Raw genomic sequence first — 27,604 nt, forward strand, 5'->3', positions numbered from 1 at the left:
TTTAGATATATACTTTTCTGTGCCTTGTTTCAAAGTACTTGTATACCAAATCTCATCCAAATAGAATCATAACTGCGGTACAAACAAACAAACAAACAAACAAACGCCGATTGACTTGAATCATGAATTCGCTTCGCTCATTCAAAAATCCACTGTTTTAGCAGATTCCTCGTTAAATACAAAGAGGTCTGGTGCATGCTGGTGCAAGACAGCATTTTAGGAGGTAATACTCCTTTTAGGTGTATAGCAGCCAGTACTTTAGAAGTCACCACTTTTAGGTGCTGACTGGGTATCGCCACAGTCGCAGTACGGGTCAGCAATCTGCCTCCAAGCTGTGTGATTTTTTTCGTGCAGGCACACTCTGCTCTAAGGCGGTTCAGGATGTTCATAAGGAGAAGGATGAAGGAAAAGAAAGTTCATATGACGGACATAAATCAATTCCATGCCGTTGCCATCATTGATCATATAAAGCATAGACTGGAGAGTGAGCTGCCTGTTTCGGCAGTAAATTGCCGCAGAAGAGTCCGGCGAGGAATGAACTTTCATGTGATCGGATCGGAGTGGAATCGGAAAGCTGCATGATAAGTGTAGCCCGGACTTTACTTGAATTTAATTTGAAAATACTGCACTGCACTCAGAGAGCTATGGCATTGTTGTTCAATTTTTTAATGTAGCATCTTCATCATATATCATATTCAGATATTCAGTATTCAGATGCTACAATGATCCTCGAAAAACAACAATCCGTCACTCAGTTTGGCTGTCAATTACTAGAATTGATTCGACAGCACGGTGTAGAAACCCTACACACCTAGATTAGCCTTAAACTTGACTCTGCGCTGAGCCTCAATGGCATATTCAATGGCATAATGAGCTCCACATTACAATGCGCCTCAGCAAGGTCGCTGATTTAACATAACAATGTTCATTACATATGTTGCGACGAAAAAATTATACAGAGAATGTGAAAACATCTCATTAGTCTTATTTAGTACGTAATGACAATCACAGGCTGTCACAAAAATGGAAATTACATATCATATTTTATTGTTAGAAATTCTGAATGGAGGACAATTTCTCGTAAGTTGTGGGTAAAGCGAGGGTCATTGAGTGAACTTTCCATCTTAGTTCAAGAGGTGGGAAAATGATATGAGTACAATTTTCAATTAATCTATTCCAGAATATTTTTTTTCAAACTCAAATACACAAATTAGCACTCCTTCAAATGTTCTACTATTCAGTCCTCAGCCTCAGTGGTCAATTCATGGAATATCCAATATTGTCTGTATATTTGTTACAATATTCATGATACGTTTCAATAATTTATTTATTTATTTTATTCACAATCACAAATCATAATTAAAATATGATTCTCTGATACATATGAATAAATAATGTAACTCAATTTCTCTACTCAGCCATCATTGATGATTGATGGACGTGATTAACTATTGGAGATTACTATTAAAAACAATATTTTTCAATCATCAATCCTCATTAAAAAATTCAATAGATACATTAATTTTAAAAAAAGTCTTCTCGTAATTTTTCACGTCTACTTGATCAATCCACATTACTATCTCCTCTTCTAACTAGTATTTCCCAATAACCATCAAAATTCAAATTTAAATTGTATTATGAAACACATTACCAAAGGAACAGAAGATCCAGACACTTCTTATAATTTTTTCGCATTGATCAGATTTACTTCAAGAAGCGATCAGTTAACTTCCATATAAATAGGTCTATACTGTTTGAAACTAATTTTTCATTATGCTTTTGTAATGTCACTGTGAATGTGATATGTTCATTCATTCTATCAATCGAAACAATATTTTGGAATTTACGTTCAGATGTGCGGATATTTTTAATTCAGCAAAATGCGTACTATGAATAGTTTTGGTTTTATCACTAGTCTAGTCATTTTCCATAGAAAAAAGGGAGCGAGAGGTGACAGGAAATGACAGCACAATTACAATGACTCAACTACTCATTTTTTGTTAGTTTAATTTGAGAAAATTGTTTTGCGTTATTTTGAATATAAAAAATTGTTCCAATTCTTTTCTCTGTTCCACATAGGTACTTTGAATCTTTAAATACACAATCTTCGAAAATTATAGACTGCCGAATGATAAATTGTTTACGTTCAAAGAATTCGTCTAAATGTTTCAAAGAATAAGAAAATCTTTTATTCAACTAAATGATTTATTCCAAAGTAATTGACAAATTACAAGGCAATTGATAGTAGAAAGATAAATTATTGCTTATACTATTGTCCTATATTTCCAAGGAACTGTCAAAATTTTGAATGCAATAAATGTCAATAAGTTCTCTATAGAGAAGAATAACATTGTCTACTAACAATTTTCCATTCCAAGAACTCAATAATGCAAGCAATTTATTAAAATATTATTCCATTATTTTAGCTATTCATGGAAGTCCATTGGGAAATTTATCTCTGACTGAACTTCCATCGTTTATAAAATTCATCAATAATATTTAAGGTCTGAATTTCAAACTATAGAGCTCTTCATTTCAAAATTATCATCAGCTGATTAACTCGTACAATATTGTCATCTATTTGTTCGAAACATTTTTGAATGGAAATAGTATATACTTATTTATTAGAATCTTTGGTTCAATCAAGAAATAAAATGAATTTGGATCGAATTCGAATTATAGAGAAAAAGCAACAAGATGAGTGATGAGAACAAGAAGTTTGCTCACGGTATTTCCTGTGGAATTCTATTGGTGGATGTCGATTTCTACGTCACCTATGAGTTCTACTGCGTCACACAAATCCGACCAATCACGAGCCAGTATGCTTTGTTGCTTTCTACAAGTTCACCCCCACAACACGTTTTCATTGGCTGACATCACACCACCATTATCGACTCCATTTTGTTGAATGATTACACTTTGCTCCCATTTTTATATTTTGAAATTCCATTTAATAGTTGAGATATAGTTTCGTGGCAAACGAAATTTGTGTAGTTATGTATAGGATAGCCGTAAAATGATTTAAATATAACAGGCTATTTTGTATGGGAGGAGAGTGAGTGTTACAAAATGGAAATATCACTCTTGAACTCTCTTGTTATTAGGAACGTACCGTTTTTTTATAGTCATCAATAATCAAATAGCCTCCCTCAACAAAAAGCCTCCTTCAAATAGCCTTCTTCCGTCTCTTTGAGAAATAGTAACTGGATGACTGAGTTCCTGATACCCTATCCATACTCTTAAAAATATAAAATACAATGAAAATATTTTCCATACAATAAAAATATTACTATAGAACTCTCTTTTTATTAGGTATGTACTGTTTTTTATAGTCATCAATCCGCCTCCTTCCGCCTCTTTGAGAAATAGTAACTGGATGACTAAGTTCCTGATACCCTACCCATACTTTTTCTTTTGGTGAGAAACGTGTATACAATAAGCAGGTAGTAGCTATTTTATAATTTTTAAAACATTTCACAGGCAACACTTCGAAAAACCCTGCTCAAGAGTAAGTGCTTTAGAGAAATTTTCTAAGGTTTGGTTTTTGAAGAATACTGATGACAGTTTTTTAGGCTAAGATAGAGAGAAAATTTATTCTAGTATAGTCCCGATCTGGTTGTGGCCAGCTTACAATGAGCAAGATTCATTACTTTCTAAATCTCAAATTTGACGTTACAGTACCTGGTGAAATGTTCAATATTGCAACAGTAGATCATTTGACAATGAAATTTGAAGGGTGTGTCTGATACACAATTTTTGACTTTGCAGCTTAATTTGGACTAGTTGGTAGGTAGATATAACAAAAGTGCGTTTCTTTATCCTCTCTGTTGAAGGTATGGAACCGCTGAGTTGACACTTGTTGCAATATTGAAAATTTCACCCACTACATTAAAGTTGCTGTAACAATGAAACGAAAACTTGGAATAGTGAAATAATTCATCATTTCAAAGAGAATTTAATGCTCTACAAACCTACGATAAGCATTAATTTATAAGATGCATTGTTGGAGAGTTATAATCCCTGAAAGAGCAAAAAATTGGATAAAAACCTGTTATTTTAACAATTAATTACACACCTTCAAGAGCGAATATCTGGGGAACTGTTGGGAATATCACAAAATTCCACTGAACAAAAAGTGTATAGAATTTATCAAGCTTCATTTTCGAGCGTGGGAGCAAAAAACTTAAAAATGCAACTTTCAAACCACCCTCATCCCCTAAGCACATGAGTTAGGAATGGCGACTTTTATGTTCTCCTCCTAACTAGTCTCAACAAAGCTGCAGAGTCAAAAATTGTGTTCAAAACATTCCCTCTAAATTCCTTTGTCAATTGGTCCATTGTTGCAAAACTGGAGCTTTCACACTCAACACTAAAGCTGCTGCAACAGTTTGTAGGGAAATGCGTAAAAGTGTCAAATTGAAGAGAATTTAATGCTCTAAAAGCTCATATTCAGCATGAACTTTTCCCATCCATTTTTAAAAAGTTATAAGAGCAAGAATAGAAAAAAATTGGAGGCAAAAGTGTTTTTTTTTCAAAAATGTCACACTTCTAAGAGTGGATATCTCAAAAACTAGAGAATATATACACAAAGTTGTAGGATGAATATCGTAGGAAATTATGTAAGCTTTAATTTTGTATATGAAGGTTATGTCCGTAAGATACATAGTTTTCTTGTTATATGCGAGAAACCAAAAAATGGTACCTTTGAACCACCCCCACCTTCTTAGCACAAGGGGTAGGGATGGGGACTTCTGATATGTTTACCTCCTTACTACCCTAAACAGAAATGCGGGCGGGGTCAAAAATTGTCTTCCAAACATTTCCCTCTATAACCTTTCCTTGACTGGACTACATTATGAGAAGGTAGGAAGGACTCAACTTGATTGACTCAATGCCAGCGCTATCTAGGAGACAATTCGAGAACTACTTACAACCACTATGATTTCTAGTATCACTGTTTAGCAACAGGTGTGATGCAACTGCTTGTGCCACCGCTGAGGAAAGAAAATATAATTTTTCTTCTATTTTCTGTGCTTCAACCCATTTGAGAATATTGTGTAGGCCTAACACATCAGCAGTGAAATTAATGGTAGAATACTTTGTAGGGGTACAATTAGGCCTACATTGAATTGAAGAATGGCCGCCCCGATGAGATCTTGGGAATTTTTAGTTGAGCTTTTGATATTTTGAAATTTAGTTTCACGTTGTTATTCATTCAGTCAATGATAGGCCACTTTATTAAATAATGAGGTTAACAATTATGACTAACCCCCCCCCCCCCAAGTCAATTATGACTCAACCCTTAACAATTTCAGCAAAATTCAACTACAGAATTCAGCCTTTTTTAGGCTGTCTCGCTATTTTATGGGGAGGGGGGAGCTCCCGTTTTTGGGACTTTTGGGAGTCCCCAAGAAGATTTGTTTTTGAATTTCAATGAACGTAGTCTTATTTGTCCACCCCCCACCCTGCTTCTGTAGGCACCCATGTAATATCTGGAACCATACAATTGGAATATAATAAATTTGGACTTGCAGTGAAATTTAATAGATAAAACTAATATTAAAAAAATTAAAACTGGTTCTTCTACTCTCCTGAGGATTCTTAGAACAGTGAATGACTTTTATTATCCGCCCACTTATAATTAGACCCACTGATCAACCTCAAGACACCTTGATCTATGAATCTATGGTGAGATGAGATTAATCGGTTTTTTCATAAGTTGTTATAAGATTTCTCTATGAGATTTGACTCATCCACTTTTCCTGACTGATCAGACACTTCCTACCTCAATCACTTCCTACTAGATTGTAAAAATATGTCTTAAGATTTTTCAAATTGAAAAAATCGTGATGAATTTTTAAATGCATATCAAATTAATCCCAATGGAAACACTATGAATGTATTAGAGAAATGATGAATAGGCAGCACGGCGATGTTGAACATGAAGGTCATAAATCTTAGCTGATATTCGCTTGTATCCAGCATCATTTTGAATTATTATCAAGTATGTTCCTATGCTATAGACCGCTGTTTTTATCCAAGGCCAACCGGTCCTATGATTTCCAAGAAATTTGAGTACATATCTCTTCATAATTATTCAATTATTCAGAGTTCGTTGATTTTTCGTTTGTATGTTTTCTTAATTCTAAAAGAATACACAGTAATTTCAAATACACAGTTAATCTTGTAAATGCAATACTAGTCCAGTCAAATGTTCGTTTTTCAGGAAACAGCCCCGAAATATTTTTTCTCGACGGTTCTATATGTATTTTTGAGCACTGAATTCGAATCTGATATTTGCTGACACGCCAGAGTGCGGCTTCACCCCCAAAATTTCGAACTTTTTTCAATTTTCCCATAAAGTAAATTCGTATGGCCTTTGTTGGTGGGGAGTCCCTTGCGGGAAGGTCCCACCGCCTGAATATATTATAATTTATGCGGTCAATGGGCCTTACGACTGTCATACTTCAGCCGGGACCGACTGTTTAACGTGCCCATCCGATAACACGGGAGTGATCTGGTTAAAAAACTTTTGGTATTGAGAGGGTTTGAACCCGGGATCTCTATGCTGCTACGCTGGCACTCTATCCACTAGACCATATTTTCCCATATAATTTCGAAACCCTTGAGTTTCTCAAGAAAAATCATTTTTGACAAAATTTAAAAGAATAAATTCCAATAAATTCAGTGGTCGCGCAGGACTCTTCCATTTTTTGATCCGGAGCTAAGAGTTTTCAAAAAAAAATTATTTTTCCAAAATTATGTGAATCTACCACTTTTACCCTATACAACTTGGAGTATTACCATGAGTAATGATGAGAATTACATATCATATATTTATACAAATACAAAACACAAATGGATAGCATCATTAATGGCCTGCAATATTAGACGTCTAATATACAGTATTGCGTGGGTAAAAGTAGCATAATTTTGAAAAAATCAGTTTTTTGAAAATTCGTTGCTCCGGAACCAAAAATGATAGATTACTGCGTCATCATTTAATTTATTGGAAATTAAATTCTTTTTAATTTTGTCAAGAATGATTTTGCTCGAGAAACTCCAAGTTTTCGAGATCAAATTGAAAAAATTAAAAAAGTCCGAATTTTTTGGGGGTTTTGGGGGTGAAGCCGCCCTATGGCGTGTCAGCGAATTTCAGATTCGAATTCAGCGCCCCAAAATACTACAGTACCGTCGAGAAAAATTGTTTCGGGGCTGTTTTCTGAAAAACGACCATTTGACAGAACTAAAGGTGGAGAGAGGTGGTTGGAGGGGTATTTCCACCCCTGAATATGCTTTTTTTAAAATAAACATTTAATAGATTTTGAATGAACCTTATAATACAATATGAGCCGGAATATGATTTTTTGTTAGGAAGGCTTGAAAAGTTATTATGATGAAAAAATTTGTATTTTGGCTGTAGGACATCATTTTCTATTTTTGGGTGTATTCCCCCTCCCACCTCAACTAAATTTGAAAACTCCTAAGGAATCCTGTTCAGAATTAATTGTTCTTTCACGTGATGTGTAGTTTTTCATCATTACTAGAAAAATATTCAAGTTGTATAGGGTGAAAGTGGTGGATTTCCATGAAAATACCCCTTTTTTGAAAATTCGTAGCTCCGGATCAAAAAATGGGAGAGTGTTGCGCGACCAGTCAATTTATATGAAATTCTATTTTCTTCAATTTTGTCAGGAATTATTTTTTTTGAGAAACTCAATTTTTTCAATATTAAATGGGAAAATTGAAAAAAAGTCCGAAATTTAAAGGGTTTTGGGGGGTTTTGGGGGGTGTAGCCGCCCTCTAAAGCGTGTCAGAAAATTTTAGTTTCGAATTCAGCGCCCTAAAATACATATAGAACCGCCAAGAAAAATTATTTCGGGGCTGTTTCCTGAAAAACTACCATTTGACTGGACTATAGTTCTGCAGTATAGGAAGAAGTAGGCTACAATGTTTCTATATTATATGAATGAATACATTCTTTAAGAAACATTGCAGTCTACTTCTTGCTATATTGTAGAATTATGAATTACAATCGGAACAAAATGTAGTATGAGAATAGTGCACGGGACTGTTAACATTTTTGAAGTTCATGATTTTTTTAACAATAAAGTTTGCATTGCTTTGCCAATAATCAATTTTATTGTCCATGATGAAGCTCAGTGATGCTAACTATGTATTCAGAACATAGAATTATATACATTAATATTGTTCTTTGAGTAGCCTAATATATTAGCACAACCTTGGCCAAGCGGTATAATGAGCGATGTTATCTGTTGAAGTTGAGACTTGGGAGATGAGAGACTCTCTTGCGATTATCATACAGTCATAAGAATAAAACCGGTTCTCTGCTGTATTGTAGACGACTTGGAACAAATGTAGAGTGGGAAGGAGGAAAATGCTAATCGAGTTGTCCGTAAAATTGCAAAGAAAGGAAGTGAAATTAGGTACCATTTATCATTACAGTACTCCTTTTGTATAAAGGCGACTTGCAAAGTCCATGATGAAAGGAATACCGTATTATAACATACATGGCTCCAACCTCATATCGTAGGTACTCATATTTTATTCATCTATTCACCTCGAACACATTAATATTTATTTATCCATACAGTCAGTGGCGGTTCTAGACATGAAAAACTGGGTAGGCAAAACTTATCATACTGTAGGTCTATTCATAGACCTAGGGTAGGGCTACTTAAGTAATTCATGTAAAAAAGACGTCAAAGCATATAGGTATTAAATGAAGATCTATTAATAAATATAAAAATTGTTAATACTCATATTTAATTGTTCAATTCGACACTATTTTGCTAATAGGCCAACCATAATTTTGCTGTTTTAATCATTCTTTCAAATAATATTTCAATTTGATAGGCTATTTATTTGGAATATCGAAGGAAATTTCTGAAATAAATACACATTTTAGTATTCATGAAATCAACGGTTCATTACACTTTAACATTATTTAGAACATAGAGTAATACATTTTATATTTACAACTGTAGTCTTCTTTGCCCAACATTGCTGAACGCCTCTAAGATTTTTTCAGGGTTCTTAATCAGCCTTTCACTTTCCTCTCGTTCAATAGATAAAATTGAAAGATTAGTTAGACGTTGTGTTGTCATTGTAGACCTGACGTATGTTTTCCCCGTTCTAAGTATAGAAAGCCCTGCGTTCACGCACTGCAAATGTGGCATAGTAATAGAATAGAATAAACACAATTTTCTGTTGAATCATCTAAAATATAACTCATGACTATAAACATTTAAATATACTTCCAAAATTTATTTTTTTATTTAACATTTTTAGGTTCACATGAAAAATTTTAAAAAAATCTCATAAAAACTGGGTAGGCGGCCGCCTACCCAGCCTAGGCCTAGAACCGCCACTGCATACAGTACTAATATTTATTTTCGTTCATTCTCATGAATCTTTATATTTAATATTTAATATCTTAATATTTTTACTTCATTCTCATGCATCGTGACCCACTAAATTACAGAAGGTTATTAAACTTCTTCAAGTCATTAGTTTTACTTTCCTTGCCCTATTACCATAGGTAAGGAAAGTATTGCTTTCCGAAAAAAATAAGGTACCCCAATTTCTAAATTTCTATACGTTTCAAGGTCCCCTGAGTCCAAAAAACTGGTTTTTGGGTATTGGTCTGTATGTGTGTGTGTGTGTGTGTGTGTGTGTGTGTGTGTGTGTGTGTGTGTGTGTGTGTGTGTGTGTGTGTGTGTGTGTGTGTGTGTGTGTGTGTGTGTGTGTGTGTGTGTGTGTGTGTGTATGAGTGTATGTGCGTCTTTGCGTCTGTGTACATGATATCTCATCTCCCAATTAACGGAATGACTTGAAATTTGGAACTTAAGGTCCTTTCACTATAAGGATCCGACACGAACAATTTCGATCAAATGCAATTCAAGATGGCGGCTAAAATGGCGAAAATTTTATCAAAAACAGGGTTTTTCGTGATTTTCTCGGAAACGGCTCCAACGATTTTGATCAAATTCATACCTAAAATAGTCATCGATAAGCTCTATCAACTGCCACAAGTCCCATATCTGTAAAAATTTCAGGAGCTCCGCCCCATCAATGCAGATAGATTCCCAATTATCAGGCTTCAGATACAATTGAAACAAAAAAAATCAAGTGGAGTAGATTGAGCATGGAAATCTCTACAATTAATGTTCAGTAACATTTTCACCTAAAATGAAAATAAGCTTTAAATTCGAGAAAATGTGATTATTCAATTGCAAATTATTGTTGATTCTATTAAATCATTCACTATGAAGAGATAGCAGACCTCATGTGTGTCTCCAGCGTTAGTGCCCTGTCACCAGCTGGCTCAAATCTTTGAATAGTAGACTTGAGATGCGCGGGAACACTAGCGTCAGGTGATCAATTTTCATAACGGCAAGGAAAGTTGTGTGAGTGCGCCACACCAGATTTTTTGTAAAGGGTTCAACTAACTTCGATTTTTTTATTATAAAAACCAAATCTAATTTGTACAAGCCATCTGGTACCGTAAGGTAACTATTCTCATAGAAGCTCTTAGTAAATGGTCTTACTAAAAATATATAGCTTTTAATATAGAAAATATAGCGTTTTGATCACCCACAAAATTTTCAAAATTCTTGTTTATTGATCTCTTTGAAAAAGTTCCCCGTAATAAAGCTTTGAGATTATTGAAAATTTGTAGAATATAGGCATACGGTTATATAGTTGAAGTCAGTTGAAGGTATATAATACAGTTGAAGTCAGGGAATCTTTCAACTCATGGAATGAGTATAGGATAGCATTTTATTTTGAATGATACAATATTATATGAACATTGTTCTCTAGTGTTGTCTAGTGATACAGGTATATCTTCAAAAAATGATTGTAGGGCCAAACTTTTATAAACCACTACTTTTATAAAGAATACTGTATTTCTACTGATTGAATTGCATTTGATCTCTCAGCAAAGTAGTATAATATTATGTTCATTATTATCAGTTACTCATGTTATCTACAGTCGATCTCATTTTTTAATATTAGTAGATATTATAGCCTACTGTGTTCAATGCTCCGTTAGATACAATTATGCAAATAGTTATCTTTTCCAATCGTTCGACCAAAAATAAATTTTTCCAGGCAAAATCATTGCTATAATATCACAAGTAGTCTAGTATTCAGCTCTCAAATAATATTATTCACCATGTAAGATGTTGCCCAAAATTTATCTATAATATAAAATTCGGACATCAATAGGAAACGTCAAATTTTCAGAACACACTTCTATAATAATATTGTTTTGAATTTCCCTGGCCAATTCCACATAAAGGAACCACAGTCTTCTAATTTCCATGTCTCTACAAAACGTCAACAGAAATGTTGGTTGACATATTGTTTGATGTAGGCTACCTACTAAAACAACTTCTATGAAAAACACTGGTAAATACTCCTTGACATACTTAATTCTACTGTCATTGCTTCTGATCATTGTAGTCTTCCTACATCTTGTCAAACAGTAGATGTTACTCAAGATAAGAATTTTCTTGTAAAACAAAATATATTTATTTCTAATATAATTTTGACTCTCAGGCAGCTTTTATTATACACAGTTTGGATAGAATTAAACTTTTATTCCAGTCAGAAGTTTTATTTTCTCTTTTTTTATTATTATTGATGTTAGACAATTCTCATTATTTTTATGTCTTAGAATGGATTACCTCATTTAGAATGAATACTGTAAACTGATTTTCAATCATGAATAATTAATTTTTTTTTGAGTTCGACAAAAGTTTGTTATGAGATAACTTTTTCCAAAGCAATGATTTGTCATTCATTAGTATCCAAAACGGTGAGACTCATTCTAGATCTATGATTATAATAGATAAATGTTATATAATTGACCTCAAAACCAGAGTCAATACAGTCAACATAATTATACTAATATACGATCTTGATTGTGACTTTAAACACATGATTGTAGTAGTTAACCCACTTATTCAAATAATAGAATATTATCTTTCTGGGTCATTATTGCCTCAAATAATTCGAGCTATTCTTGAGAATCAGATCTGTGGGAATATCAAGCTATAGTCAAAATTGTACCAAATTTATGTTATAAAACGCATTCACAGACTTACAATGTAGGTACTCGTCTACATGATAGGATCATTAAATTAGCATTTATTTTTATTGACAGGTTACCGGTACCGTAAACAAGATTTAATGCTGGAAATTTTATTTGAATTTGTCTGACTCATTTATTTTTGTTCCTTGTTTATGACTAGATTAACTTTTATTATTTGGAAAGCTGGGAAGAAATATTGATCAAGCATTAATATTATTTTATTTAGACCCATGTCAATAGAAGTTGATGTAGGCAAGTCCCTGTTTATTCATAAGTTTCTGCCTTGTTTGTTTACCGCCTTCTATGAGAAACCCCACATAGAAAATTGAAATTACTTTTTTCGTAGGCCTTGTCGAATAGTATTAAGGGACCGTCAGTTACTTCCACTCCACTTCTTGAATCTGTTTTGCTTCTTATTTACTGTAATACATTGGAAGTCGCCTGTTGAGGCAAGATTCTGTAGAGATTTGAGAAGAATGACCTGACTGCTCTGATGGCTGGAAAACACAAACTTAATTTTTCTCAAGTTGGTGTCATAACGAGGACATTGACCCATACTTGCTCTGACCTGGCACAACAATAATAACTCACTTCGCATTTTTAGAGTGTATTTGGCAAATTTCGAATAACAGAGCTTTTGGAAAGGTTCATTCTCGAAGAAAAATTGAAAATAGAAGAGGGAAAAGATATAATAGGAGAAGGAAATTGAATTTTATGAAGCAAGGTGGAATTTTTTGAAATTTGAATGGAAGTATTCCACTTTGGCTGATCTTGTTTGAACTTTATTGCAGATCAATAAATTTTTTGCCATACACGATATCTAGATTCACGCTATAACTACCCGTATAATTCAATTTCCACTCACGTTCATAATAATTTCACATAATTCAATTATTCAAGCATCATTATGTTAAATATTCAATATTTCTTAATATAATTATTACTATATATTTTGTGTGACATTTTTTTATGTGCTTAAGTAAAGTGCAGGATGAAAAACTACTATTATTTTACCATTGTAAAAAGTTGGGGATTTTTACAATTTCTAGTAGGTACCAAGTGAAATTCAGTAAAAATTATATGTTTTCAGTAATCTAATAAAGCTCTTGTCCAATACTGTTTCTGATAATAATATGCTTCAATAATTACTCTATATGTTTCTGTAATGAGTGATATTTTCTGGGTTTCTATTATCAAATTTCTCCAAAAATATTGTTCTACTATGACTATTTAATACCGAATCTTCTTTTCCAAAACGAAAAGTATAAACATCTTCTTGTCCCTAAGATTGGTATTTGATGAGATTTGTTGTCGATACTCATTTCCAATTTCGATCCAAACGAAACTCCAGTTCACCCTTCCCAACGATGTCCTACTTTCCTTTTAATTACTGCGAGCCCTAGCTGTCACCTCCACTTACTTTTATGAGGGTGAACACACCCTTAATGTATCGAAAACAATATTCAATGAGCCTAAGCAAGGAATACTCTGCTTGGTCTGCAGAGTTGTTTGATGATCAGAATATGACGGAGGAGAAAGGGGGTAGGAGTGGGGGTTATCTATAAGACAGGTCGCTCTGGTCAGATCAGAGTTCAGTCTGCAGTCGGCCTTTGGTGTGGACTAATCTGTAAGAATGCGATTTTCGTTATTATCTGTGATTTGCCTGATAGGCCTTCATACGGCCTACTCGGCGCGTGTTGTTTGCTACTGGGATGGAAGGTCTTTCCACCGCGAAGGTAAGACAGTGATAATAATAATAATATTTAAATGTTATGTGTAAATGATCCAATATGAATTATTCTTGAAAATAATTTTAGAACCAGTAATGGAAATCTTGCAACAACTCTTCACTTTTTGGAGTTGTGAAAGTGAAAAAAGTTAAGCAATAAAGTCAAATTAAAAATAACCATTTAATGAAAGTTTGGAAATCTCTATTGATTAATGTTGTCAATATCGTACATTATAATGTAGAAAATCTTGCAACAACCGGTTTAGCTGTGGTGTGGTTGCAATCATGTTATAACCGGAGTACACTTTACTGCGTAGGTACAACGTCTTTAAATACAAAGTACCTATCATGATATTCTAGAACAAATTTATTATTCGTCTATTCAAATTCAAATGATCTTTATTCACCAAAAAAGTAATACAGCAGCAGAGAAATTATATAAATAGTGAATATTCCCCACAAAGACAACAAGTCTGGGTGTGGCGAATGAGCACCGTGAACTGCATTATAACATCTATCATACAATCATCTATCTGCTGTACTAGTGCATAATCAAAATCTCCACAATACTGACTCATAGCGAATAGTGTCATAAACGTTTGATTATGTTATTAGATATTCTTTGGAAACAATAAAAAGCCACGAAATTGAGTAGATACGGTACTAACTTTATTAATTATTATAGTGTGATATCGGTAGTGATATTTGAATAGGCTATTGTTCCTAAATATTATTGAAGAATAAGGAAAAGTGTATTCAAGCGGATTTGAAAATATATCTTTATTTGGATTATCAGTTGATATATTTAGTTGAATTTATTATTCAGTTGAACACCGTACGGTACTACTTGGTTTCTTGATTGGTATTGATGTTTTATCATGTTCTAGGGCTGTTCTTATTTTTAATGGAAGCTGCATATGAAGGCTATGATGTATATAAAATATCACAGGCTTCTCTAATATATTATTGTGGTCTATTAGAAGCTAGATGCTATCTGGAAAAAATTTATCAAGTCATACAAGTGTGTATTGAATATTTTTATTTATATATTTAGGCCTATGTAGTGATTCTTGCTGTAAACACTGAATACATTTCCTATTTCTATAATAATTATTGTGTAATAAATTCGCTAAGATGGTATAACTATTATACCTTATTTTATTTCTCCCTATCAATTTTGATGAAGTACTTATTGTATGAATCAATGACGAATGGCGTTTGCTTGTCCAAGTTGGACTTCTACAGAAATTCTCCTCATAATAATTTGAAAGTAAACTTGAAGCTTTTCCTGTTATGAAGTGCTGAGCACTCGCAAAGCGCATCATTATTTATCATCACAAGAATAATCCATTATTATTTTATAGTCCAATTGCATTATATTGCCAGTCCTCATACTGTTAATGATATATTTTAAATTCCACGAAAATGATTATCATATATAAATTATTATACCAAGGGTCAATTATTATCAACTGTTTTCAATTCCGAGCAATCGAATCATCAAAAGTTCGAGAAGACTTCGTCATATTTATTAAACTTATCAATCAGAATTATTATTGGTATTAAGCAGATAACACAGAATATGCCAGAGAAGTCATGCTTTTTCAAGAAATCGTCTTTAATCAGACTCTCTCGTGTCCCTGCATGAATTGATCAGGGTTGTTAAGACTCATTATCAGTACAATGACTCACAAATTATCAAATTCCAAAAGTCATTAATTATATTGGTTTCAACTTGTAAAGAGCTTTCATTTCTACCAGAAGATAATAAAGTGTGTGGGTCTCAGAGTACTTTAAAAAAAAATAATCAGAGAAAGTGAATTTATAAATTTTACATCTAATCTGATGATAAAATACCACACCGTACAGGTACAATAATAATTACTGTCAGGAACAATGCAAAAAGTGGGGATAAAATATAATTATTTCATGAAAAATCAGTTTAATAGCATAACTGAATTTGATGTTATTTAATAATTATATTCAATAAAATAATTTCATTTATATGAATGGGCTAAAAAATTAATAGTTTCAAAGTATACTACTTTTACACTCTATCAGCTCTGTAAACATTCTCTTAAACACTACTCACTGAATCAATGAGAAACAAGTTATTTTGTAGCTATAATATTTCTATTTGTTTTCATAAAACAAGCTATTTTTTAGCTTGAATTTTCATTTTTGTTCATAAAACTTTTCAAAAATACTTTCGTTTTTTTCGGTCTTATAATAATCATGGTTCCTTCTAATAATCATCCATTTCCTTATCTTAAGATATAACTTTGCAGTTATTCAACTATGAAATTCAAAGTTTCTGTTGAAAGAAAAACTTGAAATTCATTCCACTGTAATATCTTATTGATTTCGTTTGTGATGTTTTTCATAGTCATTTCAGTTCTTTAGGTATTAGGTACTCTTCTGTTGGAAACTATTCTTTTATAGCGTTGAAAATTGTTAATTTCCTGTGTTGAGACATTTTCATCCTTGATAAGAATGAATTCCACAAATGAGAACGTCCATATTCAGGATTGGATAATAGTTCTGTTGACTCTATGGCTGTATTTCTTATATGTTAATTAACCGTCGCCTATTTCTTGGATTAGTTCACATCACTTATACTGACTGTGCTAAAAATATATTCACCTATAAAAGTCTACATTTTTCCGTCCACCACTCTATCATAGTTGCAAAATAGCTAAGTGCTTTCAGTATACAACTTCTATGACTAGAAGAGTAATGCTATTATGCTACAGAGTAAAAATACTATATTCCCCTTTTTTATGGTAATTCCCAAAAATAAGCATGTTTCCTATCTTGTTAATCATGAATTATAAATAATTATTAAAATTTTTTGACCCCCATTTGTGAGTTCATTTTCACTTCAAGCGAAATATGCTCTTATCACATTGTCAATAGCCTTATCAGTTCATAAAAAATGCATATATTTTGGTTGTCAGTAATCATACAATCATAGCATGTTATTGGAATAGACAAACGACTGTTTTATTATACTATTGTTATACCAAACATAGTGGTAATGAAAAATAGATTATAACATTATTATGTATTAATTACAGCGAGAACGTATTGGAATGTAATTCCAATTTCTAATATAGGCCTACTGTATTCCAATTTTGTCAATTAATTATCACAGTTATAACATTAACAATAATTATCTATCCATTTTTCCATAAAATATGATCATCTTCTTCACTCTGAAGAAAATTAAAATGGCGAAGTGAATAAATGAAGAGAAACCTCCCAAAAAAATATTGCATGAATTATGAATGGAACGTCTATCCTCTGTCTTATTCATAGGGGCAGATTCTGAATTATTTAGTACTTGATGTAATTCATATTATAAGGTTCATGAACGACTTCTCGCTGGTATTCTATATTCAATTCATCCAATCAAAAATACAACTATAAAAGTAAGTTTTATTTGGGACAAACTGCTCTTGCTGATTCATCACAAATAATATTGCTGAATGTAACTTTCTCATTTAATTGAAAGTATATAATTATTAGAATCAAAGTGCACATTTTCGTTTCTTATTTTATTGAGATTGAGCCATATATTTTTTATCACAACTAGCTGGAAAATCATTTAACGTGTAACGTGAACTGAATGAGTTAAATCAAACAATCGCTTATTCTGAAAAATTGAATTTCATTTGACAACTCTTGTCTGCAAAATTATTTGATTATTCAGCATATCTGAGAGAATAAAGGGATAATAACCAATTTTAAGAAATATTGTCTGATTCTCAGTATTTGTTGAGTGATGTAGGTCAGCAAAGTCATCTGAAATAATTATTATAAATTGCAAATTTATTAAGATTCGCACAATTTACAACGTAAATTGGAAAATCATCCTGGTTCATAGCTCACTAATACATATGATTATTACATATTTTGAAACTTATTTTTTCACTATTCCTAATTATTCACTGTCACATGAGGATATCGAATATCCAATTTCAAACATCATTCCTGATTAATACAAATCCCCAATTCATATGCCAAATGAATGATGGAGGATGAAGCCGTCATAAATAAACTTTATTATGATGACGACTTGACAATTAGATTGTGAAGGTCGCAACAGCAACCTTCACTTCTTGTTTTCTGAAATAGTTGTTTGAATAAAATCACGAGATAATATTCTTGCGTTTCATCCTACAAATATTCACTTTGTTCTATCTAAGATATCCAAAATATTTCCTTTATTTCTATACGTGTTCAGAAATTTAATGAAGAGTGAATAGAGGTTTTTTATTAAAATATTATCACTTCCGATTAGGTACGTAGCCTATTTTATAAATAGTGGAAACTAGCAGATACCGGTGTACCATATACTGTATTATTTATATGACTGACACTGTTCACAAGCTTATCAATCAGCAAAATACTCATACTGATCAAATATAACCAATCGATTATCCATTTTCAGTATTTGTTCTTATCTCCTACCAAATCGCACAGATTTATTTAAGTATCATCAGCATAACCTTCCAATTACACTAATTTTCAACCAATATTCGGGAATCAAATATTCAGGGCTAGAGCCTGTATTTTCTTCCCCAATCATTCTATGAGTACCTAAGGCTATTATATCTGTGTGTGTGTATTTTATTGATGATGAATTAATTTCAAAAACATATGCGATTCATTTCTACAAGATTACTTCTACTCAATTGCTCAAATAGTCTAACGCATTTCAGGGCAGTGGTCCCATCAGGGCACTCGGCCCATCCTCAGTGCAGTAGGGGAGGAGTACCTCGATACCGTACTCCATTTACAATAGTTCAAATTAGGATGAAAACATTTTGAAGAAATTGGAAAATCTGATAAAGTGGTCTACAATTTTGTCATGCATTCTTGTACAGTAGCGAATTTGCAAGATTCATTCTCTAATAAGTAGCCTATAATAATTATACAGAATGAATTCTATAATACAGAATTCTCCAAAAATTCTCAAGTAGAATATAGGAGTAGTATAGACTTATCAAATTTTTGGTTAGGGCTACTCTTGAACAACAAGAAATAAAAGTGGAATATGGTTTATTGTATTCACTCACTTGAAAATTACATTTTCCTACAGTACGTTGAAAAGTGGCCATTGCTGCACTGATTACAGAACGCAAAGAATCACTTTTCCGCTCTAGTGCGGGAAAAATTTTCTGCACTCCAGATTTGCAACATGGCAACGCAAAATATTAGTAGGTTATATGGAGCAACAGTGCAGCAAAATCAAAATAAAGTTGGTAACAGTGACTGCTGTGGCTGCTATAGTGAGCAGAGGTGCAACCAAGCACAACGCGCTAATTATTACTATATATTATATCGAGGACAGCAACAGCACAGTGCCACCACAGCACACACCACACAGCTGCCCCCCGCCATTCAAACACTACTAAGTTATTTGATGGATTTCAGGCAATTTTACCCATAATTACCCACTTTTCATATTCAATGGTAACTGTAGGAAAAACTTAATGTGAAATACGTGCGCAAAGTTCCTCTGCTGCACTCAAGAAACCATTCCGCCCTCGCCCTCGGCTCGGGCGTAAACGTTTCTTTCGGTGCAGCAAACTGTCACTTTGCGCACTAGTTGCACAAATAACTATACCCGTAATGTTGAAACATGTTGTGAGTAAAACTTTTTCAAAAAGTTACTTGAATTTTACAGATGGAAATTACTGACTGAGATATTGCAATTATTCAAATGCTGATGAATAATGCTAATTACAGCATTTAATTTGGATTCTCGTTTAATAATAATAATAATAATAATAATAACAATATAATAATACATGATTTTTTTCTTAATGAGTACAAACTTAGGTATTATTTATTGGAAACAGGAAACAATACAATAGTCGGAGAATAAAAAAACAAGCTATTGCCCAAATCTTCTTAATTTTCCTAATTTTGTCTTATCTTTGTCTTATCTTATGTCATAATATTGCCTATTCTTTCTTATATTTTATATTAATTTTGCTATATCCAATCGTATTCTGAATGACAATGGAGAATTGTGCTCTCAATGTGTCTAATCTTTATTGCAGGTGTAGCGAAAATAACAGTGGAAGAGATCAAGCCGGCGCTGACCTACTGCACGCATCTGATCTACGGTTTCGCGGCAATCGACGACGATGACTACCACATCGAGCCAATCGACAAGAAGCTGGACACTGACAAGGACAATGGCCACAACCAGTACAAGCAGGTCACCGACCTCAAGAGGTCACACCCCGGACTCACGGTGCTGCTCTCTGTCGGAGGAAACGCCGACACTGAGGATCCCGAGAAGTACCTTACTCTGGTCAGGGAACTACCATCTTACAAAAATATAATCTGCATAATATACAATCCATATTTGAACTTTTTCAGCGCCGTATCATAATAGAATTCAATAGCCACTCAGGAATCTATACAATAGAATATAAAACAAAAAACTATTAAAACCAATAAAACACTATAAACTATAATAATCTGGTCAAACACTAGTAGCCTATCCCCTCTCTGTTTTTGGTACGGTACCATCACTTGTGGTTTCATGCAGACGAGTTGATAGGGTTTTTAGAGGTGATGATCAGTCGGGATGACCAGTTGACTTGGTGACACCCAGACATCTACCCCATTCTAATATAATTTTATTTATTTACGATCTAATAACATTGGTAGATAAATAATAAGGTAGTCCTTGTACAAATATCATTATTGAAACATATTGTCTTTCATACCATATATATAGACCATAATAAGTAACATGAATCTTGAAGAAAGAATTGGAAATGAAGAGTAGTGAAAATTTTGGATATGCTCTAGGCCTACTTGAATCAAATTATTTTCACTGATTTATTCAATTATTTTTTATTCAAAATAATGCTGTGTTAGATTACGGTACATCTATTCACATTTAAAATACATTGAAATACAAATCCCAGTTTTCAAAGAAGATACCACACACCATATATAACTGCAGAGTTCTGAATAAAGCATATTCTACAACTGTAGGCCTACTCTATGAATTCATCAATAAAGTTTCAAGAAAACATGGAAGATAAACTGTGGGACTACAGCCAGAACCCTTTATATTCATTCATAAAGTCTGATTTAGTTAGACTCCTCCCTGCACATGGACAAATCATCCACGCAGGGAGTATATTCTTTATATTATTGTTAGGTACACTATTATTTTGTAAATATGTTTTTTAAAAATAAATTCGAATTTGAATGTTTGACTAATAATAATAATTATTATTATTTAATAGATGTATATCAAATTTCGTATGGATTTATAATAATAGTTTCTTTTCTGCAGCTGGAGTCCAAAGACCACCAAACCAAGTTCATTAACTCAGTGAAAACATTTTTGACGAAGCATGGATTTGACGGAATTGATATTGCATGGCAATTCCCAGTTGTCAAAGAGAAGAAGGACAGGGGTATTATTGGTGAGTATAATCCATTAGTTATTGACCGTGTTATCGGATGGGCACGTTAAATTGTCGGTCCCGGCTGAAGTATGACAAGCGTAAGGCCCATTATGACGGCTCAAATTATATATTCAGGCTGTGGGACCTTCCCGCAAGGGACTCCCCACCAACAAAAGCCATACGAATTCACTTTTCATTAGTTATTGAAAGGTATTCCTTATTCCAACCTATATATTTATCATTCAATAATTCATGAAAATTCTCAATTAATTACCTACAAGCTTAGCTGATCAATCCAAGTATAAATTCAGAGGAAAGCATGTTCTAAAAGTTTCTAAATGATATTTTACAGACAAAATTCACTATCAGTCTATTTTTGAATCTGTCTAGTCCTACCTACAAATTTAGCTGACGATCAATCGTCAGAAGTTCAGGGCAGAGGATGTTCTAAAAGTGTCTAAATAATTATTTCACAGAAAAAATCACTATTATTCTATTTTCAGGTTTTGCATAATAATAAAAAAATGCCCAATTCGAATGAAGATTTCATATCATGTCACTTTCACTTTCCAGGTCTTACTACGTATATATTTATTATATCATGATAATTTATTTGGCTCAACCCATAATTTACAGCCCTCTTTGTAGTTAGTTGAAAATTTTCAATTTCAATGTTTTATTACTGTATGTTGTCTGTATTTACGATTTTGGATTTGAAATATATAGCCTGGTATAATTTTATTTTTTTTTTTTTTAATTTAAGGTGGATTCTTCCACAAGGTGAAGAAAACGTTTGGATCGGGAGTGGATGACAAGGCTGAAGAACACAAGGACCAGTTTGTGACACTCCTGAGAGACATGAAGAGTGTTCTGCGCACTGATAACAAGATCATGACTCTTGGAGTTCTGCCTCATGTCAACAGCACAGGTATGAAAAATATGCTAACATTTGCTATTACTTCAGCTATCACAATATGTAAAGCTACTCAAGTTTCAGAAACCAATCATTTTAACCGAAAAAGTAATATTTTAAATAATCAATATTATAATGTGGTAAAATAATAAGAGGTGATAATATTCAAGAAGAACAAAACTTTATTTGATTCATAATAATCAATCATAATAACAATCACAGAACTATATAGGATAAAAAAACAAATTTAGAGGTTCAAATCGCTCCAAAATCTGACCAATGACTGACTTCAATTAATCAATCAACGCCTGAATCCCATTTTATTTCAGTTTGTGAAAGTATTTTTCTGGGTTTCCATTCATCTGCTACTTTTATTTTCTTGAAAGCAATTTCCCCCTTAAATGGAAAAATGAATAGCATATGTTATAAAAGTGTGTTACACTAGTAGGTCTATCTACTAATAAAGTAACAATATAATTATTTTAATTTTATGAAAAGTCCTCAAATGTTTATTCTATATCTATTATCAAAAACAAATTTTGTATATTTTTTTGGAAAATTAGACTGTGGGCTTACTGTGAAACTGCTGCTCTGCTGGAGGGGAATTTTTGTGTAGAATCAGGATTTCAACTGTTATAAATTTATCAGAATTTGTCTTCTCCCAGTTAAATATAACTTGGATATTAATAAAAACAATTTAAAACATGTAGCACCCTTTTTATTTGAAACATTCTACAACTTTAAAACATTTCAACGACTAGTTTCGGCCTACTTTGGCCATTTTCAAGTTAAAATGCAAAGTTTCAAAAAAAAGGGTAACATGTTTTTATTATTATCAATGAAGTCCCATAGAAGTGAATTAATTTTATGAAACTTGAATATGTATTCCGTAATAATCATCAGAGACGAGATGTCGAAAAGAATAAAACCAAATATAGAAAAAAAGAATGATAGGCTACCTACAGGCTATATTTGATTCTACTATGTTACATTTTCCATCAACATCATTTGTGTGAATTTGAATGAGTTTATGATCATTGGAAACATCATTTTATAATATTATTATTAGAAACAATATAAAAACATGAAGTACCCTTTAATTTAAAATTTTAAACATTACAAACAACTTGTTTCCAATAATTTAAATAAAGTAGTCCATACAAGTGAAGTGATTCTATCAATAATTTATCACTATAACCCGATTCACTGTTTCAGTGTACTACGATGTGAAGGACATCCTGCCATACTTGGAGTTCATCAATCTGTGGACAGTGGACTTCCGCACTCCGAAGCGTACATCTGACCAAGCCGACTACGCTGCACCCCTCTACTACCAGTACGACCGCAGACCTCACCAGAACATTGACAGCACTGTGCGCTGGTGGAAGGAGCAGGGAGCAGAACGTAAGACAACTTACAAGTTCACTAAATTAAAAAAAAATCCTGTTTAGAAAGTATTTGTTATTTCCAAACCAGAATAGCAAGTACTGTACTCTATAGCGTTTTATGAAGTTTTAATCAGTTTATATTATAACAAATCTATTTTTGTTATACACTTACATAGTTATCAATGAAATATCAAGATTTTGAAATTGATTAAACGTTTTTTGAATTACAAAGGTTGAGTGAAGACAAACTTTTCTCTACTACTTGGCACTCAACCTTCTTGCATGGTTTGCAATAGGGTATGATAGTAGCTGGCCTGTCAGGACCTACACAGCACCGGTACATAAAGTATCACTGGTAGTTGATTAAAGATGTAGGCCTAATGTAGAATCTTTTATTCACTTCTACGGCTACTTTTTCTATATCATTAGAGTAGGCTACTTTTATTTATTATTATTTTCATTTGCTTTATCATTTTTTTCCATTTATAGTAGGTGATGTAGAATATTTCTTAGATTGTTTGAGTGTTTCATCGTTGCTCATTTTCTTTATTGGGACTTGGGAGATTATCAAAGTTGACTTATTAAATTGGACTTACAGAAACTGACTTTTTATGTCGAAAGTATTCAAAACTCATCTTCGTTGAAGCTTATCAATGAAAGGGGCCTACACCTCATTTATGACTGATTTCTGACTAAACTGACTCTTCGACTTGATTTCAACTATAACAAGCATTTATTTCTCTTTTTAACTTCCATTTCATTCCATTTTCTTATGATCGTTTTCTCTTTCCATCCCACCTCGTCATGCATGAATCTTTGTGGGAATCTATTCTCTTTTTCAATCATTCATTGAAAAATAACCATATCTATATAAATAAAATGACCATAATCTAAAACTACTCACTGGATCTCCTCTTTCCTCGTTTCACTAGCAGACTAGGATACATGTTCTACAATATTGAGAATTGTATAATACTTAAAAGATATTGAAGAGTTTAGGGAGTAATAATTGAAATCAACTTTTACTTGGGAACTGGAAGGAATTTAATTGAACTTATTTTGTTCAGTCTTATGAACTTCACTTTTAAATACTTGAATTATGACAAAGCAGTCTGATTTTTATAATTAAAAGCTATTAGCTTCTACTTACGTTTGTGGAGGAGCCCTTTGCGGCGCTGTGAGTAGAAGCTAATAGCTTCTAATTATAAGTTCATAAGGTCTTCAATTTTTTTATCTATTACGAACTGCTTGTTGATGATCACTTTTTACGACAAATCAGTCTGATTTTTATGATTAAAAGTTATTAGCTTCTACTCACGTTTGTGGAGGAGCCCTTTGCGGCGCTGTAAGTAGAAGATAATAACTTTTAATCATAAAAATCAGACTGCTTTGTCATAATTCAAGTATTTAAAAGTGATCATCAACAAGCAGTTCATAATAGATAAAAAAATTGAAGACCTTATGAACTTTATTAGCCCAGTGATCAGGATTTTTTCGGATATTCTGCCTCGTCTTAATGTCCTATATCATGTCCTATGAGTGAGTTTTAATAGGTGATAAAACTTAGAGATAAACGATAAAGTTGTATCGAAAAAAAGATTGGATAGAAAGAAAATAGTACCCTTTTGAATTATTTAATCACAACATGTTTCGGACATTGATGCCATTTTCAAGTGATATGAAGTAAATAAAAACTAATTTACTTTTATGTTGTGATTAAATAATTCAAAAGGGTACTAAGATTTTTATTTTCTTTCTATCCAATCTCTCTTTTGATACAACTTTATCGTCATAAAGTCGACTTCATAATCACTTGAAAATGGCATCAATGTCCGAAACATGTTGTGATTAAATAATTCAAAAGGGTACTAAGATTTTTTATTTTCTTTCTATTTTATTACGAGTAGCCCTATACGTTTTTACAAAAATTCAAATATTCTTATTGCAATGCACATTTTGTTGTTATAGCACACAAGCTGATAGTGGGTCTGCCAACATACGGTCGCACGTGGAAGACGACGCTGGACAGCGCCATTTCGGGCGTGCCGCCTCTGGTGGCCGACGGGGCCAGGTCCGGCCGGCACACACACCAAGACCGAGGGCCTGCTCGCCTACTACGAGATCTGTCCGCGCATTGTGAGTCCGACCAACGCCAAGGCACCGCGAGACACTCTGCGTCGCGTCACCGACCCCAGCAAGCGACTCGGCACTTACGGCTACCACATGCCCAACAAGCAGAAGAACGAGGAGGAGGGCATCTGGGTGTCCTTCGAGGAGCCGGAGACCGCCGCGCAGAAGGCACAGTACGTCAAGCAGAACGGATACGGCGGGGTGGCCCTCATCGAACTCTCACTCGACGACCCTCGTGGCATGTGCGACGGCACCAAGTACCCCATCCTCAAGCAAGCCAAAGTCAGTCTCTAATCCACGCATTCATTGATTACAGAGGCTATATAGATTACTATATTATGCTATATAAACTGACTTAGTCACTGCATCATTGATGATATGCTATTGCTCTCATTGACCATGTCGCTCTAAATCAATATCAACCCATATATGTTTCTATATCGTAATATTCTCATAGTTCATGACCAGTCACTCATTGATTGATTCAAATTATGCTGCATCCACATGTTATCCCAATGACGACCAGCGCCAGTGTGTGGATGGGTGATTTGACAACGCTGGCCTTGATTGGACACTGGTCACATTTCAGGCTGGGCCAGCTTACTGCGCCAACATGTCAACTAAGCATTAGATATCGCTATTAAAATTGATACACTATACTCTCATTGATTACTCATATCCTTGCTATAAATTTTAAAGATGCCATGATTTCATTGTAAGTCTAGTTTTATCATGTTTTTAATAAATATTGATAATTTCATGAGTTCTGTTTCTTTTATCCCTCAAATTTGGTTTCTTCCCTATATGATGAATGCTGGGTTCTGTGCACTGTTTCAAACTTCAACCTCCTTAAGTCTCTTCACATTACGCTACGCTACGTCTTCTGAAGACGCAGCTGTCGTAACTCCCAAGATTGAACGCTACATCAGCGTTCAAATCCCATTTACATCAGCGTAGCGTAGCTTTCAAAGTTGGGAGAGAGGACGGCTACGTACGGTATATTCCGAAGACGTAGCGTTTTCAGCGTAGCGTAGCATAATGTGAAGAGACATTGCGGCGCAATGTGCTATTAGAAGAACAACAATATTCTGTACACCGGTCACACCCAAGATTGACTCACAACTTCATACTACATATTGCCCAATATGTAAAAAAGGACAACAATTTCTATTCAAGTAGATTTTAGTGGTATTTTATCATTCATAATAGTGGGTTATCCTTCCCCCTGTAATGGAATGAACGGGATGCTCATAAAACAATTATGTTGAATAATTTTTGTTGTTGAATGTTTGTTTGTTGTTACCCATATTATGTATGTTGAATTTTTGAGTGTCCTTTTAGAATATAGCCTACGCTAGGTCTTCAATGGTTCAGAAGAGAGATATATATAGTCAAATTAAAAATAATTTTATTGGAAAAAATATTTCTTTATTGCACAAACTGATACTAAGAATGAGGATGCGATTGATAATTTTTTATCTATTTTATAATTTATTTTGATAATTTTTTACTGCTACCGGTAATGTATATTATATATTATTATCTCCTCCACAACCAAAAAAATTGATTTGGTAGATAACTCGAATTACAATGCTTTATAAATCAAAGCAAGTTGATATTTTCATCAGTATATGATTTTATTGGCTCCTATGAAAAATGGAATAGCAATATCATTCTCCAATTCCTCATCTTCTAACATTCCCATTTCAGAGTTATCCAGTTGTCTCATTACGTCCAGCATTTACTTTTCCGTATTCACTGCAAAAAAAAAACATGTTGACATATAATTTTATTACAGTTCCGGTACTTGAGTATAGTGTTTTATAGGGCTACCGGTACTCAATATTTTGCTTAAAAAGAACTATACAGTAGCCTAGT

At 33.3% G+C, this 27,604-nt stretch overlaps 1 protein-coding gene across 1 annotated transcript; it reads left to right on the forward strand.

The window, feature by feature from the left end:
- Positions 1–13,701: 13,701 nt before the first annotated feature.
- Positions 13,702–26,489, forward strand: LOC111052462 (chitinase-like protein EN03). The gene is given in 7 exon segments (XM_022339149.2): positions 13,702–13,857; positions 19,922–20,178; positions 21,181–21,313; positions 22,059–22,223; positions 23,424–23,612; positions 25,565–25,659; positions 25,661–26,489. Coding segments are annotated over 7 exon segments (1,302 nt in total). The 5' UTR covers positions 13,702–13,754; the 3' UTR covers positions 26,021–26,489.
- The last annotated feature ends 1,115 nt before the right edge of the window (positions 26,490–27,604 follow it).

Source organism: Nilaparvata lugens, chromosome 3 (assembly GCF_014356525.2).
Source record: "Nilaparvata lugens isolate BPH chromosome 3, ASM1435652v1, whole genome shotgun sequence".
Classification (NCBI taxonomy): Eukaryota; Metazoa; Arthropoda; class Insecta; order Hemiptera; family Delphacidae; genus Nilaparvata; species Nilaparvata lugens.